This window comes from Pholcus phalangioides, unplaced genomic scaffold, assembly GCF_987345545.1.
Source record: "Pholcus phalangioides strain wild (caught in Gottingen) unplaced genomic scaffold, Ppha-v1.0 ptg000022l_1, whole genome shotgun sequence".
Taxonomy (NCBI): domain Eukaryota; kingdom Metazoa; phylum Arthropoda; class Arachnida; order Araneae; family Pholcidae; genus Pholcus; species Pholcus phalangioides.
Genome location: NW_028301615.1, coordinates 12,830,285 through 12,852,617, shown reverse-complemented (window position 1 = coordinate 12,852,617; position 22,333 = coordinate 12,830,285). Strand labels below are relative to the sequence as shown.

At 39.4% G+C, this 22,333-nt stretch overlaps 1 protein-coding gene across 1 annotated transcript; it reads left to right on the top strand.

The window, feature by feature from the left end:
- Positions 1 to 902: 902 nt before the first annotated feature.
- Positions 903 to 22,113, top strand: LOC149069491 (uncharacterized). Its single transcript, XM_089250066.1, has 7 exons — positions 903 to 1,008; positions 2,368 to 2,671; positions 3,334 to 3,503; positions 11,346 to 11,462; positions 19,803 to 19,993; positions 20,133 to 20,358; positions 21,784 to 22,113. Exons 1-7 carry the CDS (start codon positions 903 to 905, stop codon positions 22,056 to 22,058), a joined length of 1,389 nt encoding a protein of 462 aa, XP_089106192.1. The 3' UTR covers positions 22,059 to 22,113.
- The last annotated feature ends 220 nt before the right edge of the window (positions 22,114 to 22,333 follow it).

Below are 22,333 nucleotides of genomic sequence, written 5' to 3'. Positions count from 1 at the left end.
TGGGGTTCGAACCCGGGACTTCGCGACGCGAGTCCGTCACTATGAACACTCGACCACCACAGCGGCAAAAATGTTGGAAACTGAAAGATATTTGAATTCTAGTCGAAGTGAACGACCAGGACCTTTCAGCCTCCAGCCTCTCGCCGCAGAGAGCAACAGTCCTACAACGGTATAATTATTTATTCATTACACTTCAGTCACCATGAGTTGAGAAAAAACTCATAGTTTAAAACAATCGTGTGAAAGCTGGCCCAATACGTTTCAATGTTAGCCATAGCCGAACAGTGTAGCCTCTCCACCATTGGCAATGATCGTCAAATGTTGGGAAGCTACAACTACTACTCAACCGTACGCATTCCTCGGAATTTCTAACGAATTGGGACATGCCGGAATGTGCGTATGCGTGTTTTGAACCTAACGTGTAATTTGTTCCTGTATATTACTTACTATGTATTGTGCTGCCATCTTCCAGCAATTTTTCTAACTATGAGTCAAGTGTAATGATTGAATATTTGTACCGTTTTAGGTCTGATGCTCTCTGTGACGAGACTATTTAACGAGAAGATCGGCTCGCATTTCGAGACCCCAGAATTTATGTAAATGAACACTTAACCATGAAAAAAAAATAGATTATTTTACCCACAAGACAATGTAAAACGAGAATCAAATGCAAGTTTACCTGAGTGAAGGAAGGAAAGATTTTTCTCCGTAGAGAGACAATAACACTAAAGTAATTAGAGTACTACATGGAGAACAATTAAATAAGTTAGGGGCAAATGCCAATAATTCCTGAAGACTTCGAGAATCAAGATCAACAATCTCTGGAGGAAATCATCGAAGTCAAGTCCTCTTGATTCCAATTAGTCTGGTCACACATTGATCGAAGAATGCCAACAGTCACAATGTATAGAGTGTTCTGGAAGCAAATGTTCGCCAAGGAACATTGGATCAAGCTGGGCCAGTGTGCAGCTAGCCTACGCCGCTGGTACTTCATTGCAGCATGGGGAGGTAAACATTGTAAGCAGATATGTTGGAATGATTATTGGACCAGGTTGGACGGCCCTAGTTTTAACAAACTATCACATTTTGCCAACTTGCCTGTCACATTTGTGAAAACAATTTTCCTGGAAAGTGATTGACTGGGCAGTGAAAGAATCAATCAATACAAGTCATTTATTTCACTAAAATATGCTAGCAGTATGGCGTATGGTGGCATATCTCCCTTGGACCGTCGGCTAAAGTGAAAAATCATTTCCGCAAACGAACTTCTTTGGGTCCAAGGTCCTTAATTTTCAATGCCCGGGTAACGCACAACGGAATGAAAGTTAGCAAACGGTTTTGGATACCAATGGTGATGACGAGAACTAATAATATGCGGAACATCTGACCTTACATTTACCTTTCTGCTTTCGACGATCAAAAATGGCAAGAATTTTTTGTGGTTACCTTATAGAAATGCAATAAAAAAAATTTGAAGAAATGTAGTCATGCAGAAATGCTTGATAGAAAGAGTAATTTTTAGTTGCTCTTGATATATGAGAGAATATGTGTTTTTTAATATAATAATTATAGTAATTTACTTGCATTGGTTACAAACCATTGGAAAAGGCAAAAGCGAGAACGTAGGGGTAAAAAAACAGATAGTGAACGATACAGCAGTACAAAAATTACATATTAGTGGGAAAAAAAAAGAGAAAAAATAAAAATTCAGAATAAAATAAAATTATACATAAATATGAGCGTGAGCATACGTAAGCTCCGGGTTCGACATACAAAAATTATTGATAACCAAACGATGTAAAATAATGATGATACGAATAGAAAGACTTAAAAAACATGAAGGTGAAGGGGAATTTGTTCGTGATCTGTCATAATTCAAAGAAATCTCTAAATTTTATAATGTCATACAAGAACCAATAGATTTTAGAAATGTTAGTTTCATAATGTTTCAGAAATTCAGGAATCGATTGATGTGTCAAGTTTTTGTCTAGGTATTTTGATAGATAGTATGTGTAAGCATATTACAGTGAAAAAGAACATGCGACCAGGTCTCGAGAGAATTTTTATCACAAAATGTACAGTTTTCGACTAGGTTAATGACGAAACACCTTTCCATTCACGTAAATACGTTCTTTTCCAAGTCGAATTTGAACAAAAATTCTCTTGTATTTCAAATCGTTATTCGGAACAAATTATTCTATTCCAAAGTTAGATTTTACGAGCCTCTGTTGAAGAAATGATGTAGAGAAATATACACATTTGATAAGTCTACATGTAAACTTTGATTACATAGAATGTGAAGAATTTTCGAGCTGCGTTTTTTATATGAGAGATTATTGAACTTGATATTTCTTTTTCCTTGATTAGTACACTTTAGAATGATTTCGGCCGAGTGGGAAAAGATACGAAGCGCTGTGTTGTCACAGGCAGCAGCAGAAGCAACGAACACTAAATCCAAGAAAAAATTGGACAAGAAGGAGACTTTATTTTTAGTTGACGAAGGCCAACCACCAGCTTTCGACGTTTGCGCGTTCGAGAGACCACGTCCTATTCCCAAAGGCTACCTCAGTTACAAGTCGGCACTAATCCTTTCCAAAGATCCAGGCAAGAGGACGGAAGACGATATCGATTATGTCGAGGATCAATTACAAGTGTTGCCATTCTTTCAAAGGCAAGTACGTTTTGTATAATTTTTTTCTCATTCAATTACACCCGGACAAGAAAACTCGATCCATTTTGAAACACAACGCAGGATCAATCAGTTGTATGCAAATCAGTCTAGTACATACACGCGCAACGCGTGGTTCTCGGAGTCATCTGATATGGCCCGTGACCTCAAACATAATTTGGAAAAAACGGACTAAGTGACAAATTACCAGATCGCTCAAGTGTCCCACGAAACATTTCCAGATCACTTGATTGACCAGCGGCACTGTTTCACAGCACTTAAGCGGCCCACGACGGATTTTTAGATCATTTAAGTGACCTTTGACGACGCTGTTTCAAATCACTTTAGTGGCTCACGCCACTTTTTCATACCAGTGAAGTGGTCCGCACTTTCCAGAAGGTTAAGCATCGTTGGTCTAGTACAGGGGGTTCTCAAACTGTGTGCCGGCACCAATTTTTCAGCGGAGAGATTCAACTCTTCGTCAGAACAGCCTTTTGACAAACCCCATTCAAATATAACGATTTCTTCAATTTTTTTTTTTTTTTAATTTTTAAACTATTTGCGAATTTACGGGACACCCTGTTATTTGAATATTCAGATATAGAAATGAATGGGCAATATTATATCAATTTTTTTTCAAGCTTTTCATTTTAAACACTTTATAGGTTCCCATACGAGATGCAGAGGAAGCTCGCTAGAGTCGTATTCTACACCACTTACAGTAAAGGCCAAATAGTAGTGAGACAAGGCGACGAATCTCTGGCCATGTACATTGTCGTGTCTGGTATACTGCACGCTTCGATGAAAGCGGTTGTCGCTCACGATGACGCGTCGGGTAAGCTCAGAAAGTATTTCACGCGCTGAAAATGTGTTTTTGCCTCACGAAAAAAAAAAAATTTCGACACGCAAACAGCAGTCGCACAACAAGAGCAAAAGATTAATTTGACATCCCCTTTATTGCCACACATCGTCAGCATGAAACGCATAGCATCGATACACGGTTTACTATCATCAATGTAATAGTTGTTACTGTATATATAAACCTCATTCACATCTTCGCTAGAAATGAAGCACCGAAGAGCGATGCGCTTATGACTGATTTGGTGCTCGTGTGGTATTGATCGAAACCCCCCCCCCCCCAATTAAATATTCCCGTCGAAGTTGCATTCAAGGATTAATTCAAACCAGCCATTGTTGCTCTTATCATGATGATGGGCATAGACCAGTGGTGTACGATGCACAACCTCCGTCCAGCGGGCCAAATGCGACCCTTCAAGAGGCTCCATCAGGCACAGAAAGTTGTTCCGGTAGAAAAGTATCAATATATAGGCTACACAACACGATAAATATCTAGGCTGGACATCTCTTTCACAAAAATACGGGATAACGCCAAAAAAAGTTGTCAGGGCAAGTAATTTACAGTGACAAAAATTGCCACATTCAAATCAAATCATGTTGCCAGTTTCAGACAGTGCCGTCTTAACGCATGGGCCCACACGGGCACGTCCCGGGGGCCTCATACAAATTAGAACCGGTTGAAATTTTCGAAAATTTGTCAGTTAGGGGCTCAGAAAAATCACTTGGCCCGGGAGCCCATGATGCTCCTAAGACGGCCCTGGTTACAGCAGGAAATTTTGTCAAAGATAAGGCAATTGAAGTTGCTAGCTACAGCAGAAAAAATTGTCAAAGGCTAGTAAAGGTGAAACTTGCAGCCGAAAATTTTATCAAAAAACGAGGTATGGAAAATCACCAGTTAGAGCCAAAAAAAAATTGTCGAAGGCAAGTATAGTTGTTGAGTGTCGCTAAGATTGATGAATAATCGCCAATCGCGGGAACCACGGGTACTGCAAATCAAAATGTAATTCACCAAAAAAAAACACATATGTTTGAGAAACATGTGTGAAATTATGTTAATTAATTATGATAGTCATAATTATCATAACATGACCTATAAGTCTCGAAAAAAACCTTAATTCGTGAGTGCAAAAATTAAACTAAGCGTTGTTGAAAATTGGGGCACTTTAAACAAAATTCGGGACGGCTAAAATTTCGAGAATGCCCCGTAAAATACGGGTCATATAGTCACCTTAGACATACAAGTTTCTGGCCCGTAAACTGAAAAGATTGTGCATCCCCTGATCTAAATAGGGTGCATAGCAAACAGGAGGTATGACATTTTATTGGAGAACCGTTGATCCTAGAGATATATATACATATAGTTAGAAACAGTTTCCAAATAACGTGTAGTACTCAGATGTGTCATTCATTTCTCAAGGGTATGTATAGTTAACAAATCAAAAAAATTAACTTTTTATACACTCCCCGTATGCCCCGAAAACTAAATTAGAAAGTTGTTTGCCCTGTGGGGCACACGGGGACTGTATAAAAAATTTAATAATTTTTATTTTAATAACTACAAAACCCCTTTGAACATGAATGACTTAATGGTTGTCATTACTGAGTGCTACATGTTATTTTGGAAACTTTTTCCTAACTCAAAGTATGCCACGCTATTTGCTATGCACCCTGTACAGTACATGTATTATAGAACTTGTAACAAATATGTATAGAGCACAAAACACACTTTCTTGCATGTGTACATGAAAAAGATCCATTAGACGTTCCTCAGAAGAATGTTTTACGAGAGTGTATGTGCGGTTCATTAGTGCGGTTCAAGTTCTCAACACAAAGCATGTTATGTCTAAGATGAGTTGTAAGAATATGAACGATTTCCCTGTTGTTTTCACTCGGTGTTCATGAAACTCGTGAAATTATGATTAATGGTTCCCTTTTTAGAGCTAAACAAAGGTGTTCGAGGGAAGTCATTTTGGTCTTCTAATTAAAGTTAACACCTTACCTTAAACACAAAATCATGTAAACCAACCTTGTTCTTTTATTAAGTTTCCGCTTGATATCCCAAGCAAAGATTTCTCCAAACCTGCACCTGAAATTTCGGGGTAAAGTAAGAGAACTTGAAAAAATAAACCACATTTTTTTTTTTTTAACATTGGAAATCATAACCGGACTACCACACATGGTAGGTGGTGTTGTCCATAGGGACCAACGAAGAAAAGTTCCACGTTTATTTCAAGTTAAATTTTTGCTGAGATATTTGAATTTTCTTTTAAATGAGAAATGCAAAAAAATGAGATTTTGGGTGTGAAAATACAGTGTTACATAATAAAAAATCGTAATATTTATACGGTTCCCCCTGTCCTCTAACTTCCAATTGGAAAGTTGTTGCCCTGTATCTCCGGAGACCAACAGAAAAAATTCCATGTTTCTAAGTGCAATATTCGCTGAGGTATTCTCGAATTAAAACACTTTTGCCATATACACTGCTGGCCACCGTAAATGCAACACCCTGAAGGAAGCATGCAAATAATATGAAATTTACAACATGCATTAGCGGAGGTGAGATATGCAAATGATTAGAATTTCAGCGCAGACGCACATCACGCGCGCCTGTGGCGCCACTTCAAAGCGCTATTTAAGGCTTGGAGATTTCGACGATTTGAAGTACGGCAATTGTGTTTTTCTTGTGGTTTTTTCAAAAAAACGATCGATTATGCCTCGTAGAAAACAGCGATCATCTTTTGATCAAGTATCCGAGTTCGACAGAGGAAGGATAGTGGCCTACCGAGATTGTGGATTATCTTTCAGGGAAATCGGTAGTCGTGTTGGACGAAACCAAACAACTGTAATGCGGATATGTGATCGTTGGATGCAGGTGGGTACGACGGACCGACGTGTTCGATCGCATCCACCTCAGTGCACCACTTCACGTGATGACAGGCGTATTGTGCGTATGGCAGTGACGGATCGCTCAGCCACATCCCGAACCATAGCACAGCACATTTAGTCTGTACCGCATCATCCAGTGTCTGCGCGTACCATTCGACGCCGTTTACAGCAGAGTGGTCTGTCCGCAAGACGTCCATTGCTTCGTCTACCCTTGACGCAGAACCACAGACGTCTCCGCCGCCAATGGTGCGATGAAAGAAGGATGTGGATGGCACAATGGAATGAAATTGTCTTTACTGACGAGTCACGCTTCTGTCTGCAGCACCACGATGGTCGGATTCGAGTCTGGAGACACCGTGGAGAGAGGATGCTGAACAGCTGCGTTATGCACCGCCACACTGGTCCTGCACCGGGTATTATGGTATGGGGCGGTATTGGATATCACTCTCGCACTCCTCTAGTACGCATTGCCGGTACTTTAAAAAGCCAGCGCTACATCTCCGAGGTATTGGAGCCAGTTGTCCTTCCTTACCTTCAGGGCTTGCCCACAGCCATATTTCAACAGGATAATGCGCGACCACACGTGTCACGCATTGTCCAAAGGTTCTTCGTCAATCGCCAGATTGAATTGCCTCCCTGGCCAGCTCGCTCTCCGGATCTTTCGCCGATAGAAAACATGTGGTCCATGGTTGCTCAACGATTGACCCAGATTACATCCCCAGCTGCCACACCAGATCAACTTTGGTAACGCGTGGAAGCTGCTTGGTCTGCTGTACCCCAAGAACACATCCAAAGTCTCTTTGAATCAATGCCGAGGCGTGTGGCAGCGGTGATCTCCAACAATGGCGGCTACTCTGGCTACTGATTTTGGCAGGAACCACACTTCACAGAAGTCTATAAATTTAATCATTTGATGCTTGGTCAACATGTTATCTACAAAATAAATATTGTTGCGATATCTCTTGTCTTTCTTGGTGTTGCAATTTGGGTGGCCAGCAGTGTATAATTCCGCATCCTCTTGTGTAGGCCTCGGCCAAACAATATTGTATAAATAAATAAATAAAAAAAATACAAGCAAAAATCGGGCAACATACATGGTACATGCATATAAACTCACACAACGCGTTCGGACATGTACCGATTCGTTAGAAACTCCACAGAGGAATGTGTACAAGGTGTATGTTCGGTAATCATTTTTGTTTGTTTTTTTTTGAAAAGTGATCTCCGACCACTTCGCGAATTGGTCGCACTTCGGGCTTTGGCAGTAACATATATCGATAATATTTTGCACGCGCTAGCGAGTGGGTGAGTCGGAGCCGGACAAATGCCCGAAATGGGCGAAAAACTGTCGGGCAACAATGGTTCGTGTGGCTGAACAATGACTTTTGGAATGTTTACTTTGGTTACCGCGGTTCCCAAACAATGCGTTTCAGACATTTTTACTTCTTTACAATGGTTTGTCACTTCTTCAATGCTCCCAGTACACTGAGAAAACTCGGGCAACACCAGGTATTACAGCTAGTTTTAAATAAACATCTATAACACGGAGAGGTTAGAAATTTACGAAACAATATTAAAAAAACGCACATAATTTATTTTATTCCTGTACACTCCTTTCAGAATATTATTAATGGGAGCGAAACTCTTTAAAAGACCCTAATTTTAGGGGTATGTATTGATTCGCGAAGGGAGGGGGAGAGAACACGAAAAAAAAATAATTCACTTCGATCTTGGAGGGAAATGAGTAATCGCTTCGCCTTAATATGCTTCTTCTCCTTCTTCTTCCTTTAATATTCTGATGAACTAGACCAATATTGCTCTCGTGAAAGTCGCATTCACTCAACGTTATGTCAAACATTTAATTACGAGTGATTTCTCAAAAAAAAACAGAAGCTCCCACAAGTGGTGTTCCGGCACTCACAAGAAAAGGGAAATTAAGAACAAAAACAAAATATTCAAAATGAAGTTTTCAAGAACTTTGATTAAAATTCTCCTCTTTTTTTTTATGTATTATACTTTCGAGTATTACGGCACTTATATTAGCAATGAACTCGTAAAATGTTTTGAAAGAAAAAATGTGAGCTCAATATACGCTAAAACCAATGTCGATTGCAAAAACCGTCCATGATGGAGAAAAATCAAAAAAGAAATTCCAATTTTGATACGTTATGACTTTTCAGGATCTTGGAAACGAACCAATCGTAGCTCATTCAAAATCCTGAGACACGGGAGTCGGAGCACAAAACTCTCGGCCTTTTCTGGAATGGGCTGTTTCAGAAATGTATCCCTTGATAAGTCGGTCAAAACGTCGGCTATAAGGCCCTCCGCAGATGACGTGAAACTAATAATGGGGGTAGTCGAGAATCTAAACGATAGGGAGATGCTCCAGACGAACTTGAATATAATTGTAGCATGGGCTAATGAATGCAGCATGATCTTTGGCATTGATAAGTGCATGTTCGCTCATTTTGGTTCGAACAATCCATGTTTCACTTACCAGTTGAATGGTGTTACTATCCCGGATGCAACTAGGGTCATCGATTTGGAATTCTCATTGACGAGCGGCATAGATATTCTCAACATTGTTCATCGGTGGTCAAAATATCGAATAAAATTCTCGGTTTCATTCTCAAAAATGTCTCTTCGCGCTTCGCTAAAGTCATTCTTCCGCTTTTAAGAATCTTAGTTCGTCCTGGACGGTTTTGTACGCCCTAAGGTTTTGGAGACCATACCTTCAGAGTGACATAGATCCCTTGGTTAAGGGGATGCAGAGAAGAGCTACGCGTACTCTTGTGGATACACGGGGATTGAGTTATGAAGAGACACACGATGTTTAGACAGGAAGAACGCAAGTGTCGTGGGATATGATTAAAGTTTAATATTTTCAACGATATGGATAGGGTAGACTATCAGTTACCGTCGATCGAGTGCTTCGGCAAGGGAACTCCAATATCGATTGGTAAGGAACAATTTAAGGTTGTCGTTCCGCAAAAAGTTTTTTGTAATAGGGTTGAAAATAAATATAGCTTACCTACCTCCGGGGGTCATGAATTCTAACACAATTGATACGTTTTTAAAAAAAATACGATGTTTATAATTGAATGAATCGAGAAGCTATTCATACTTATAGAGATATAATCCCTATATCGCTATACATTCCCTATCGATCTGTCCAAATAAGTACATTTTATGGGTAGTAGTTATACACTCATGTCCATAAATTAAGGATAATTCAGAAGCACACGGAAATCGAAATCTAAAGTAAAAATTTCACCTGTAGAATCATCACACACATCTGCAAGAATGATATGCAAATTTCAGGAAGCCACTAGATGATGCCGATAGTACGTCACAATGACGAGAGTGTAAGAGGGGGTATATAAGGAATGGTGGCAAAGAAGTGAAATTGTTCACAAGAGTTCTGTAAGGCGCTCAGTGCCATAAGCGAATAGTTATGACACAGAGGACGCATGTGGATGATTTTTTACGTGGTAGAATTATCGGCCGCCTGGAATGTGGGCGTACTCAGATGGAAGTATCCGAGGAACTTGGAATTGCCCAAAGTGTCATCTCTAGGCTTTGGCAACGATTCCAAGATACGGAAATGTCAGTAGACGTTACAGTACAGGTCGGCCCCGAGTTACAACGCCGAATGAAGACCGGTATTTGGCAGTAACTGCCAAAAGAAGCAGACGCAGCACAGCATCCGACCTGTCTCGTCAGCTATCTGCAGCCACGGGTACCACAGTTTCAAGACAAACCGTGTACAGACGTTTGGGAGATATTGATCTATATGCTCGAAGGCCTGTCAGATGTGTTCCGCTCACGGCAACTCACTGTCGGCAGCGATTAGCCTGGAGTAGAGAACATGCAATGTGGACATCGTGACAGTGGGCTTGTGTGATGTTTTCCGACGAGTCCAGGTTTAGCTTGCAGTCTGATTCACGTCGGACTTTCATATGGAGAACGCCAGGTACCCGTTACCACCAAGACAACATCATTGAACGACACCGTTACGGTGGTGCAGCATTGCTCGTTTGTGGTGGAATTATACTGGGTTCCAGAACAGATCTGCATGTTCAAACCGGAACCATGAACGCCCAAATTTATCGGGACATCATTCTGGAACAACATGTACGTTTGTTTAGGGGTGCCATTGGCGCAGAATTTGTGTTTATGGATGACAACGCCCGTCCTCACCGAGCAAACATCGTAAACGAATGCCTTGAATCTGAGGATATAACCCGTATGGAGGGGCCAGCATTCTCACCTGACTTGAATGCGATAGAGCATGTGTGGGACATGCTCGCCCGACGAGTTGCAGCCCGTCAACCACCTCCTACATGTGTACCGGAACTTCGGAGAGCATTGCTTGCTGAGTAGAGTGATCTTCCCCAAGATCAGATCGATAATTTGATACTCAGCATGCCTAGGCGTTGTACGGACTGTATTTCATCGCATGGGAGACATACAATGTATTAACCATCATACGAACCATGTAATAGTAAGTTTTTGTAAAGGAGATATTTTTTACAATTGCTCCAGGGAGCAAAAATCACAGTTTTTATGAATGGTATCATACATACACCATCGTTTTTGTTCTTTATCTTTTGTTTAATAAATGGGCGTTATGAATAAGTAACGTTTGTTTTGTTTCTGAACCTTTATTTGCCGGAGCTGGCATTATCCTTAATTTGTGGACATGAGTGTATTATATTTTACCATAGTTTCTATTTTTGTTTTTGTTCTTTTCATGGTGTGCTTTTATTTTTTGGGTTGCTGTATTTTAATTATGTTGGACATCCATATTTTTTCAGGGGCATCTTTTTCCCAGCCATTCGACGTTTTGGCTGTTGTGGCAATTTGTATTTACATATTTCGCCATATTTTTAAGTGAACGCTACATATAATTTGCTGTTTTTCTCCTCCGCAGAAATAACAGATGAAGAAGAAGAGCAGACAAAGATCGCTGAGATAGCTAATGGTATGACTTTCGGAAAAGACGGTATGCTGCACGATAGGCCAAGGAAGTTGACCGTCAAATGCAGATGTAAGATTTAATTCGTTTATATTATCTGATTTATCGATTGATCGCATAAGACTTTTATCGCAAAGAAAAAAATAATAAAAAGATTCGGTAACTATATATAGTACAAATCGAAAAAGAAAAACTTCTCGTTATCTGCCTAAAAATTGCATTAGAAATTTATCACAGAATTTGTAAGTGATGCTACTTCGTGATCGCTGTGCGACCTCTATCGGATCAAAATGGAATTTTACATCGATCCATGGAGAGATCATGTATTAGCTTGAAGGCCAATAAGTTTTCTTTGAACTTTTCAAATAACTAAGTTTCATTTCCGTTCGAGTGAGAATACGCTATTGGTTCGTTCCAATTTCAGTTGGAACCCACAAGCCACAATATGATGTTTAGGATTTAGGATTGGGGTTCGCAGAAAAAAGAATATTTTTTAACACAAACACACAAAAAAACACACACAAGAGGTGACAGCTTCCATGGTGAACGGACGTGTTTTTCGATTGCTCCTGTCTTCGACAACGTTAGTATTATAACGTTCCGGATTCATCCGTAGAGCTACGGACTTCGGTCATCATACGGAGTTGGGTGCGACCTGCTTCTACAGTGATCCTGGTTGGCTCTCAACATATCTGCATTGCGGAATAACGGCCATCTTCGATCCTGCTTGTGTCATCGCACTCAAATTTGTGAAATCTGTGATTCTCCCCCCCCCCCCAGTGAAATGTCTGCCCTATTTTGTTTTTTTTTTAGCCCCTAGTGATTTTTTCTATGGATTGTTCCTGTTTTATTCTCAAGGTAAGTGGTTTTAGTACATGCGAAATATGGGTAAAATATGTCCATTTGCAAGCTCTGAGTTGGATAAGGTCAAGAAATTGTGTTTTTTGGCCTCTGAGGTCAGTGATAATGATGAATGTATGCTTGAGTTTCAAGAAATGTTGCTGTCTTTTGTGAAAAATCAAAAGAGGTTAAGTGACGATCTTTATCACAAGGGTGAGAACTGCAATCTTGCGAGAGAATTTGATATAATTGTTATTTCGGATTATGTGTGCTGGGAAACTGCTGACAAGGCAAATAAGGAGAAATTTTTTGATAATTTCGTAGGTAATGCTATTACTTTTTTCGATTCTCTTAATCTTGAGTCATGTAAACACAAGCAGTCTGCATCGTTCAAAAAAAGTTTTGGGGCTGCATTGACTTCTACCCCCATACTCGATTCGAGGGTTAGTGTTTCTTGTAAGAAAAAAAGAAAAAAAGACAGTGACAAAGGAGAAAAAAAGAGTCCTCTTAAAGGGGAATCTAAGGATTCTTCAGACAACGATAGTAGAGATGAGGAACCACTCACAGACACTACTAAAGGGTTAAATAGTACCAAAAAGAGAAGTTCTGGAAAAATTAAGAGACAGAAAGAGTGCAAGGAAACAACTACTCACAGTGACGCTGGAAATGAGGCACCCGAGCTCTTAAAAGAGCCAAATTCAGTTAGCAGTGGAAATACTAGCTCCACTTCAAACTCTTCAACCTCTAATGGTTCTAATGGATCTACTGATAGTAACACAACGCAAAGTGACACTGATTTAAAAGAATCTGACCATGAAATGTCGGAGAAAGATGGGCACAGGGAAAACAGTGTGGGAAATAGATCAATAAATCATATGGGCACACAGGGTATTGATGTAATTACATCCACTGACTTATTGGCAAACAATGATGCCAGCACTTCGGGAGAAAAATTTAATGAGACGTCCACAGTGAACACACAAAGAGTTATACATAATAATTCTAAAATGATTCATGAAATTAGTGAAACGGATGAAGAGGACAGGAATGCTCACAGTGACAATAACGATGATTTTGTTACAGTTAATCGAGCAAAAAAGAAAAAAACTAGTACTCAAATGAATACTAACAACAATGAAAATGTTGTTAATAAGAATGGTGGCAAAAATGTACTGTCGGGTCCAAAGGGAATACCCCCCATCATACTAACTGATTGGGGCAACAAATGGTTGCAAGATTTTGCAGAAATAAAAAAAAAATGTGATATATTGCCTCAATTTAAGACAACTGCTAACACGCTGGTATTCCAAGTATATTCTGAAAGTGATTATCGTACTGTAATAAAATTGTTTGATAATAAGAAATACAAATACTATACATACCAAATGCAGAGCGAGCGTACGATAAAATTTGTAATTAGGGGTCTCCCCGCTAATGTAGACACCACAGAAATTAAAATGGATCTGGAAAAGAAGCAATTTCACCCTATTAAAGTGTCCAATATGAAAAATCTTAGAACTGGTAGAGCTCTACCTTTGTTTTTGATTGAAATACCGATTTCTGATAAAAATCTTGCTAACATAACACAAATTGCAGATGTAAATATTGAAATTGAGAGGTACCGAGGTGCTCAGGGTCCCATTCAATGTAGGGCGTGTCAAATGTATGGACACAGCTCTTATGGATGCAAAAACGCCCCGGCGTGTGCTTTTTGTGGTGGTAAACATGAGACTAAAAATTGTAGGGACAAGGGTAACCCAAGAAAAATTAAGTGCTTTCACTGTGGTGGCCCTCATACGGCCACATATTCTGGCTGTCCAAAACGACCAAGTGCAAATCTGAATAGAGCTAGAATTTTCTTACCATTGTTACCACCTGATGTAAAAGAACAACATGAATCTGAGACACTACCTACAGTGACTAATGAAAAGTCACTCAAACATGACCACAATATTGTACAAGCTGAAAACTTACAAGAGACTGTAATAATAAACTCATCAGAAAAACCAAAAACTTGGAATATTGTCAATATTAATGAAAAAACTGATGTCACTCAGATTTCTAGGGATATAGAGAAACAAAAAATTCTACACAACACCATATATAAAGGTGTACACCCGCTTGCCATAAAAAACAAGAACCTGGAAGTAACTCCACTTGAACTGACTCTACAACTCACTGAATTAAACGCAAAAAAAACTTTTTCTAAGGTGCTTCACCAGTTATTGATAACATCTGAACGAAAAAATATTTCTTCTATATCGGAAGCTTCAACAACCAGTTTCTCTGAGGAAATGCTGAATACTGGCGACTTAAATACATCTGGTGAAGTTGGAAATCGAGGGCTCACAGAACTTACACATTCTACACAAAAACCTACAAATCCAGTACACACAGAGTCACATATACAGGATACAACGACTGTGAGTCAGTTTGGCCGAGACAGAATCATAAATTCAAATGAATTCAAGCAACTTAATGTCGTCCTTAGCAATTTTCTTGGTGCTGCTGGTTTCTCGCACGTAAAAATAAATTTATTGATACAAGCTTTGATTAACATTTTACTTCTACCCAACAATTAGTACGCTAAGAGAATCTGCACCTAGACCATTGAGCATAATGGCTTGGAATGCCAATGGCATAAAAGATAAAATTCCAGAACTTAAAGAGGAATTATTCACTAATCAAATAGATATCTTACTTTTATCTGAAACATTCCTCTTACCAAGCCAACGTATCAAATTAAATGGTTTTAAAATAATAAGAAATGATCGAATTCATAACAGAGGAGGAGGTACTGCTATTGCAGTAAGAAATAGCATACCCTTCCAAGAAATAAATCTCCCGTTGTCTTCTCAAATGGAAGCAACAGCGGTTACAATTCATGTCAATGGTATTAATATGATATTCTGTGCAATGTATAAACCTCCCAGGAACTCTATTGATTCTGTTTTACTTGATTTCTTGTTTGATACAAATATGCCTATTATGATTGCTGGTGACTGGAACTGTAAGAACAGACTGTTTCATAGTCGTGGTAACAATAGATGTGGTAGAATATTACGCCTTTATTGTTTGAGAAGGTTTTTATGTATTCACTCTCCCAAGGTGCCAACCCATATTCCACCTCAAAATAGATATAGGCCGGATATTATAGATTTTGGTCTGTCAAAAAACATCCTTTACGAGGTGGAAACACATACTAAAGTTATCTTAAGTTCTCCACATAACCCTGTATTTTTTCGGATCAATTTCTTGTGCCCACGTTATAAACGTATTTTTAAACAAATTAACTGGACAGGATACAGGAACATGCTTGAAAATGAATCACCCATTACCTTGGTAGATCCAGGTGCTAGGGAATTAGATGATGCAGTAATTCAGATAACTCAGACAATAAAAAATGCACTGCATGAAAATACAACAGAAATAATCCAACCAGATAACCAATATGGTCTTCCAAGGGACATATTACAAAAAATCAGACACAAAAATAGAGTTCGTGGTCTGTGGCAAAAATATAGAAGAAGATCAGACAAAATAGCACTTAATAGACTCACAAGAGAAATAAAAACGGAAGTCACTCACTTTATTAACAATAGATTTACTGATTTTATTGAAAATGCAAGCGCAGAAAATAATAACATATGGCGTGCTTGGAAATTATGTAAAAAAAAAGGCATTTCCAATGTCAACAAAATTCAAGGGGATAACGGAATTGTTTTCTCAGAGGAACAAATTGCAGAGACTTTTGCAACAGCATTTGAGAGACAATTCTCCCCAAATCACGTGCAGGACATCGAAACTCAAGTTCAAATGCGACATAGAATAGCAGAGTTTATTCAACATCATAGACTCTACGGTTCTCAACACTTTGAACCAACTGACATCATAGAGGTATCGGACACTTTATCGAAGCTAAACGTCAAAAAAGCTTCAGGTGTCGATCATGTCTCCAACTCTGCACTAAAGAATCTTCCCACATCAGTTATTGTTTCACTCACTAACATTTTCAATGCATTACTTTTTGCTAATTATTTTCCAACTTCTTGGAAACACTCGGTTGTAAAAACCATTCACAAAACAGGCACAGACCCATTGATGCCAAATTCCTACAGGCCAATCAGTCTTTTATCAAACATCAGCAAGGTATTTGAGCGAATTGTTCTAATACGCTTCGAAAAAATTAGCACCGAGCTCAATCTGGTAAGACCTGAACAACACGGATTCAGAAAAAATCACTCTTGTGTTACTCAGCTAATGAGAGTAACTGAATATATTACGAGTCATTTTAACAACAGAGACTACGTTGCAGCGGTCTTTTTAGACATTTGCAAAGCATTTGACAAGTGCGATCACCCAACACTACTTGTCAAACTTATTGACTGCAACTTACCACCTTATATAATAATCTTTTTCTATAACTATCTTGTTGGGAGAACATTTGAGGTTAGAATCGGAGAAAAAGATTCGTCAAAAAAAATAGTACGTGCATCGGTTCCACAGGGAAGTGTGTTGGGCCCACAGCTCTTTTCAATTTACATTAATGATATCCCGGCACCTTCCAATGGAATAATAGCCCTATTTGCTGATGATGCTGTGGTATTGTGTGGCAATAGAAGTGCAACACAAGCGGTCAATAACTTACAAGAAACAATCGATGACATCACGGACTGGTGCACCGACTCAGACATAGTTTTAAATCAAGAAAAATGTAAGTTTGCTTGGTTCACACACTGCCGAAACACTCCCCAGAATAGAAGAATTCACATCAACAACACAACACTCTGTCCAGTCTCAAAGGTTAAATATCTCGGCTGCATTCTAGACAAAACCTTATCATTCATACACCAAATTAGAAATGCACGCAACAAGACTAACAATATCATGGGTGCACTCAATAAAATTACCTTCCCACAAGCAAAGCTAACCATGAAAAATAAAGTCTTACTCTTCAAGTCAATTCTTCGGCCAACGCTAACTTACGCCTCACCAGCATGGGCACATGCCAACAAAAATAATATAAAAATCCTTCAACGTGGACAAAATAGAATCTTCAGAAGATTTGTAAGAGCTCCATGGTTTGTTAAAAACGAAAATATACAAAAAGACCTTGGTATTCCTCATATTTTTTCATATATCAAAGAACTCAATAAAACACAATTTGACAACATGGCTGATTCGGAGTACCAGCATATACGTGACATTGTTGACTACCATCGTGACCCAACTCCACGTATTTCGGCAAGGAGGAAGGCCTATCGTAGGCCTCAACAAATCTTTCATCTCCAATGGGAGAATGAGAGATAATAAAAAAAAAAAAAAGAAAAGTAAAATACTATGCACATAATTCTGACAATTTGACATCTATTTATTTTTTAATATTTATCTTTCTCCTTTATGTTTTTCACCCTTTGATAATTGCATATGATTGTTTTGATTGTGGCACCTATTTAACTTGTACTTGGCACCTATTTAACCATATCTAACCGCATTTAACCGCATTTAAATCAAAATCAAAAAAGGAAAAAAAAAGAAAAAAAAAAAAAATTTCTCCATACTGGCGAACTGAGCTGGTTTGAGGTGTGTATTTGTGCGACCTGCTTTCTTCTGTGATCTGGTTTTTTGAGGGTTTCTTGTGAAAATTATTTGTATAATATGTCAATGGACTGCTTAATGTAGAATGATGTTTAATGGAGCTTGTCAAATAAAAATTGCATTCGCATGTACTTGACCACTGCCCATTGCCATGTATGCTGGATTTCTTTCTCCGTAGGTAGAAGAGTTGTGACGGCATTTTACACGACCAAATCCCTGGGCTTAATTTTGTTTTTTTTTAGCAGTGACCGACCAGGACCATTCCTCCCAATAATTGTCACGTTTGTTTCTCTTCTTTCTTCCACTGTACATACACACGCACAACTACACTACAATTTCTTTCGTTCTTCATAGGCCCTTCACGGCCCGTTTGTAATCCCACAGTCAGCACACATGGAGCTGGGAATGGGGGAAAAACTCTAATTCTGGTCTGGCTGGTTGGGGTTCGCAAATGAGTACTACGAGGTGTATTCTGGTAATAAAATTATATTGGAAGCAACCATATAGATATGGTTGAGATTCCTAATGAGTGTGTAGGTGCCACCAAAGTTCTTTCAGATCTAGTAGGGGCATATATTTGAAATAAATACCCTCGTTCGGTTGCGTCGAATGCTGAAATATTGGGGAATTAGCAGTTTACACCTTAAAGCGATGATTTGCAAAGGATTTATCGCGTCATACCAGATTTTCATGACGTCGTACGGAAGTTGTATTCAGAGCTAAATCGCGAGCCAATAATAATAAGTCTACAACTCCCCACTCATACTAATGAGTTCGTCACTACAGTTTAAGGTAAGGGTACGCAACCTCCGGCCAGCAAGCCACGTGCAACCTGTCGAAAGCCTTCATCCAGCCCGTGAAGAGTGTTCTGTTAGAAAAGTATCAATACGCAGATACGCGATATAATCATATCAAGGCTGACCCTTCAAATACGCACGGGAAATCCTGATCCATACCGGATATAGCCAATTATCGTCCAAAAATTTTTTTTTTCTGTGGCAAGTTGGAGAAACCAATAATTCCAAACAAATTGTCAAAGGTAAGTGAAGTTGCAGATTAGTGTGTGGTGTTGGCTTTGGGTTATACCAGGGGTGCACAACCTTTTCAGTCTGCATGTCAGATATGCCGCTCATGGGCCAGATACTTAGATATGCAGCGTGACCATATGTCCCCTTTACGAGACATTCTTATAAATTTTTTTCCGTTCCGACTGTTTTATAAAAAAATGTCTCGTTTTTTCCCCCTTATTTTCAACAAAAGATTTACTTGGATTTTTATATCAAGAATTAAGATTATTTTCATGACTTGGAGTCATGGTTATCGTAATTCATCCATATTACTTAATTATAGCTAGTACGTATATAATTGTCACAATAAATGTTGCGTAATGAAATCTTAGTATCGTGCGTCATAATTACCATAATAATTCATCAATAATTACATGTAATTACAGCTATATCAGTACATACATTCATTTCATATAGTTGTCAAGCATATTTGTTTTCTTGGTGTGAATTACATTTTTACCCACTCTGTGATGACTTTCAGTAACCCTTCATTTTTCGCCAAAGGCTACTTTACTTGCTTTTAATAATATTTTTGGCTGCAATTGGCAACTTTAATTTCCCCCCCCCCCCACTTGTTTTGACTGCAATTGGTAAATTTACTTGCTTTTACCAGCATATTTTAATGCCTGCAATTACCAAATTTACTTGCATTTGACTATTTTTTGCGATAATTGGCAACTCTACTTGCTTTTGAAAACATTTTTGCAATAATTGTCAATATTCCATATGGATCACGATTTCCTTTATTTTTATGAAAGAAATGTGATCAGCTAAGGCATTTATCGTATCAAGTGTACCGATATTTTTCTACCGGGACACCTTCCACGGGCCGAAAACTCTGTAGACAGTACGGTATTGTACAGCGTATCTCGTATTAAATATGTGTTTTGATAATTATGATCTCTAGCAATAGTGGAGCTCCTTCAACTGAAAAAGAAAGACTTCGATTTTCTGATCAGGGACATTTTGCTGCGCGATGAAGCTGTGCTCGAAGAGAACCTCAGGTCTATCAAAGCGATCAGTGAATTCGAGTGGACCGATGAAGAGTTTGAAACGTTGAAAAAGCACACGCATCTCGTCAGGTACCCCAACGACACTGTAAGCCATTCATCTTCATTCAGATTTTTTTTTTCCTGACATCCCTTGGCATGTTGACCTCTCATTATCTGTTTCAATGCAATTTCATATTAATTGTAAAATATTGAAAATTCGCAGATATTCGTCTCTTTTTTCGTAGGTGATATTAGGAGAACAACGGGAGCCGCCTTACAACGTTTACTTCATCGCTGTCGGTGAATGCGTCATCGAAGAAGACGTCGAGTTCACTGTCGAACATGGTCTCGGTTATTGCAGTTTGATACCAGCAACGTCATCGAACGACCCAACTGCAGCGGGTGGAGCAAAGATTCACAAGAAGAAGCTGGAAGTGTGCAGCCTCAGACACGGACATTACTTCGGGATCGGTGAGAAACATGATTTATGTATTAGAAATCGAAATTTGCTATTTTAGGCGAAATAAAATAAAATATGAACTGAAAATATTCATGGGCAATAATGCCTGCATTCTGCATTCTGCGTGCAAGACAGATGGCGGCACCAATATAACACGAAACAAGCATAACCCTGACAACATAAATAGTTAAGGCACACACACACGTTCCTGCATGTAAAAATAATTTTTTCAGAAATCCCCCCAGGGAATGTTCACGAGGTGCACATACAGTAAAATAATATACATTCTGGATGCCTTCCGTGCGGTCGTGTGGGCATCGTGCTGGACTCTCATCTTGAGGATCAAGTTAGAACCCCGTTAGTAGCACAGTGGTGGTCGACTGAAGCGTAAATGCGATCCGGTCTTCCCATGTCAAAAGATTCCGCAGAGAGCAGGCAGACTTTGGACACTCTATTTACAAAATATTTCGGTATTTACCATTTTCACTTCAAAATATGGAAGTTACGTGGTAGCATTAGTATAACACGGTTGGGAACAAGGGCGTAGCCAGGGAGGGGGACTTGGGGGTCTGGTCCCCCCCCCCCCCGAAATGTGAGAAAATGACCGAAAAAAGGGAAAAAGATGGCCAAATCCATTGTTCTGTCACTTTGGTCCCCCCCCCCCGAACGAAATTTCTGGCTACGCCCCTGGTTGGGAACACGAGTGTTACACTGGTAAGACAATTTTCTACCCTATCATGAGGCTACCGTCAAATCCACGGGTTCGATCCCGAGGAAGAAGATAAGTCCTTTTCCTACTGAACCTGAGGTGACCACTGATAGATGGTGCCTCGCTGTAATTCTCCTCTGTCCAAGATGAGGACAGAAGTATAACGTGACTTTCTCACGAGGAGCTAGATTTCCGACCCAACACAATCAGTGATAAGGGGTCGTTCAAGTATTACGTAAGCAAATTTTTAGCCATTTTTGACCCCCCCCCCCTTGTCAGCAACATTTCGTCATCAGCTCTGCCCCTCTGAATCCTTAACTCATATTTTCATAAAGGGTGGTTGCTGACGTAAGCATTATCCAAACCCCCCCCCCCCCCATCGATGATGACATAATACTTGAACGGCCCCTAAATTGCCGTTTGACCGATGTTGGGGGACGGTAAAGCAGTAGTACTATAACACGGTTGCAGAGTGAAGACTGTCCAAAACGGGTGGACTTGGTTCATGAGAGGCTCCATTGTCCCATAATATCCAAGATAACCCTGCGCATGGGGTAGGTCCTTTCTCCTATTTTTTTTTCACGCACATTGGTTAAGCTGTTCCGATGTAGCGCGGGAGGAGGAGGGTTCTAGCATATGCATATATAGCCAATTTACTAAATTCGACTTGCTTAAATCGCAAACGAGTGTAACATTCACGCAATAGTTTTGTTGCTTTTTCTCGAAGGGGAAGATTTGAGCAAGAGATTCGTCAGGACTCACGGCGTCGTGAAATGCCTGTTGATTCCGAGGCACATGCTCATCGTGAAGAGCGCGTCGCTGTTCGACTCGTTGAAGAAGAACCTGGTGAAGAACTTCCCGAACCAGCAGGAACTTCTCGATAAATACTTGGAGGTGTGGAACTGGCAAAAGTTCCGGACGCAGACGGTGCGAGAAGCTCTCTGGGATACTCCTAAGGCCATTTACGTATCGACTAGGCCGCCGTTCGTGAAATATTTTTGACGACGTTGCTTGTGATCGTAATAAATTGTGATTAAATAAGAAAATATACATTTTTCATTTGATCCTACGTAGAAAATATTTGTCATATTCAATGATCAAAATGGCATATACGTTACTATAAATGTGATAAATCGGTTGTTATACATAATAACTGGTTAATATGAATACTTACCAATCGGCAAGTTTGTTAAATACAGGGTGATTATAAAAAAACTATCCCGACATATGGGCCCCTAACTATCATACCATTCACAGAAACTGAATGAAATTTTGGC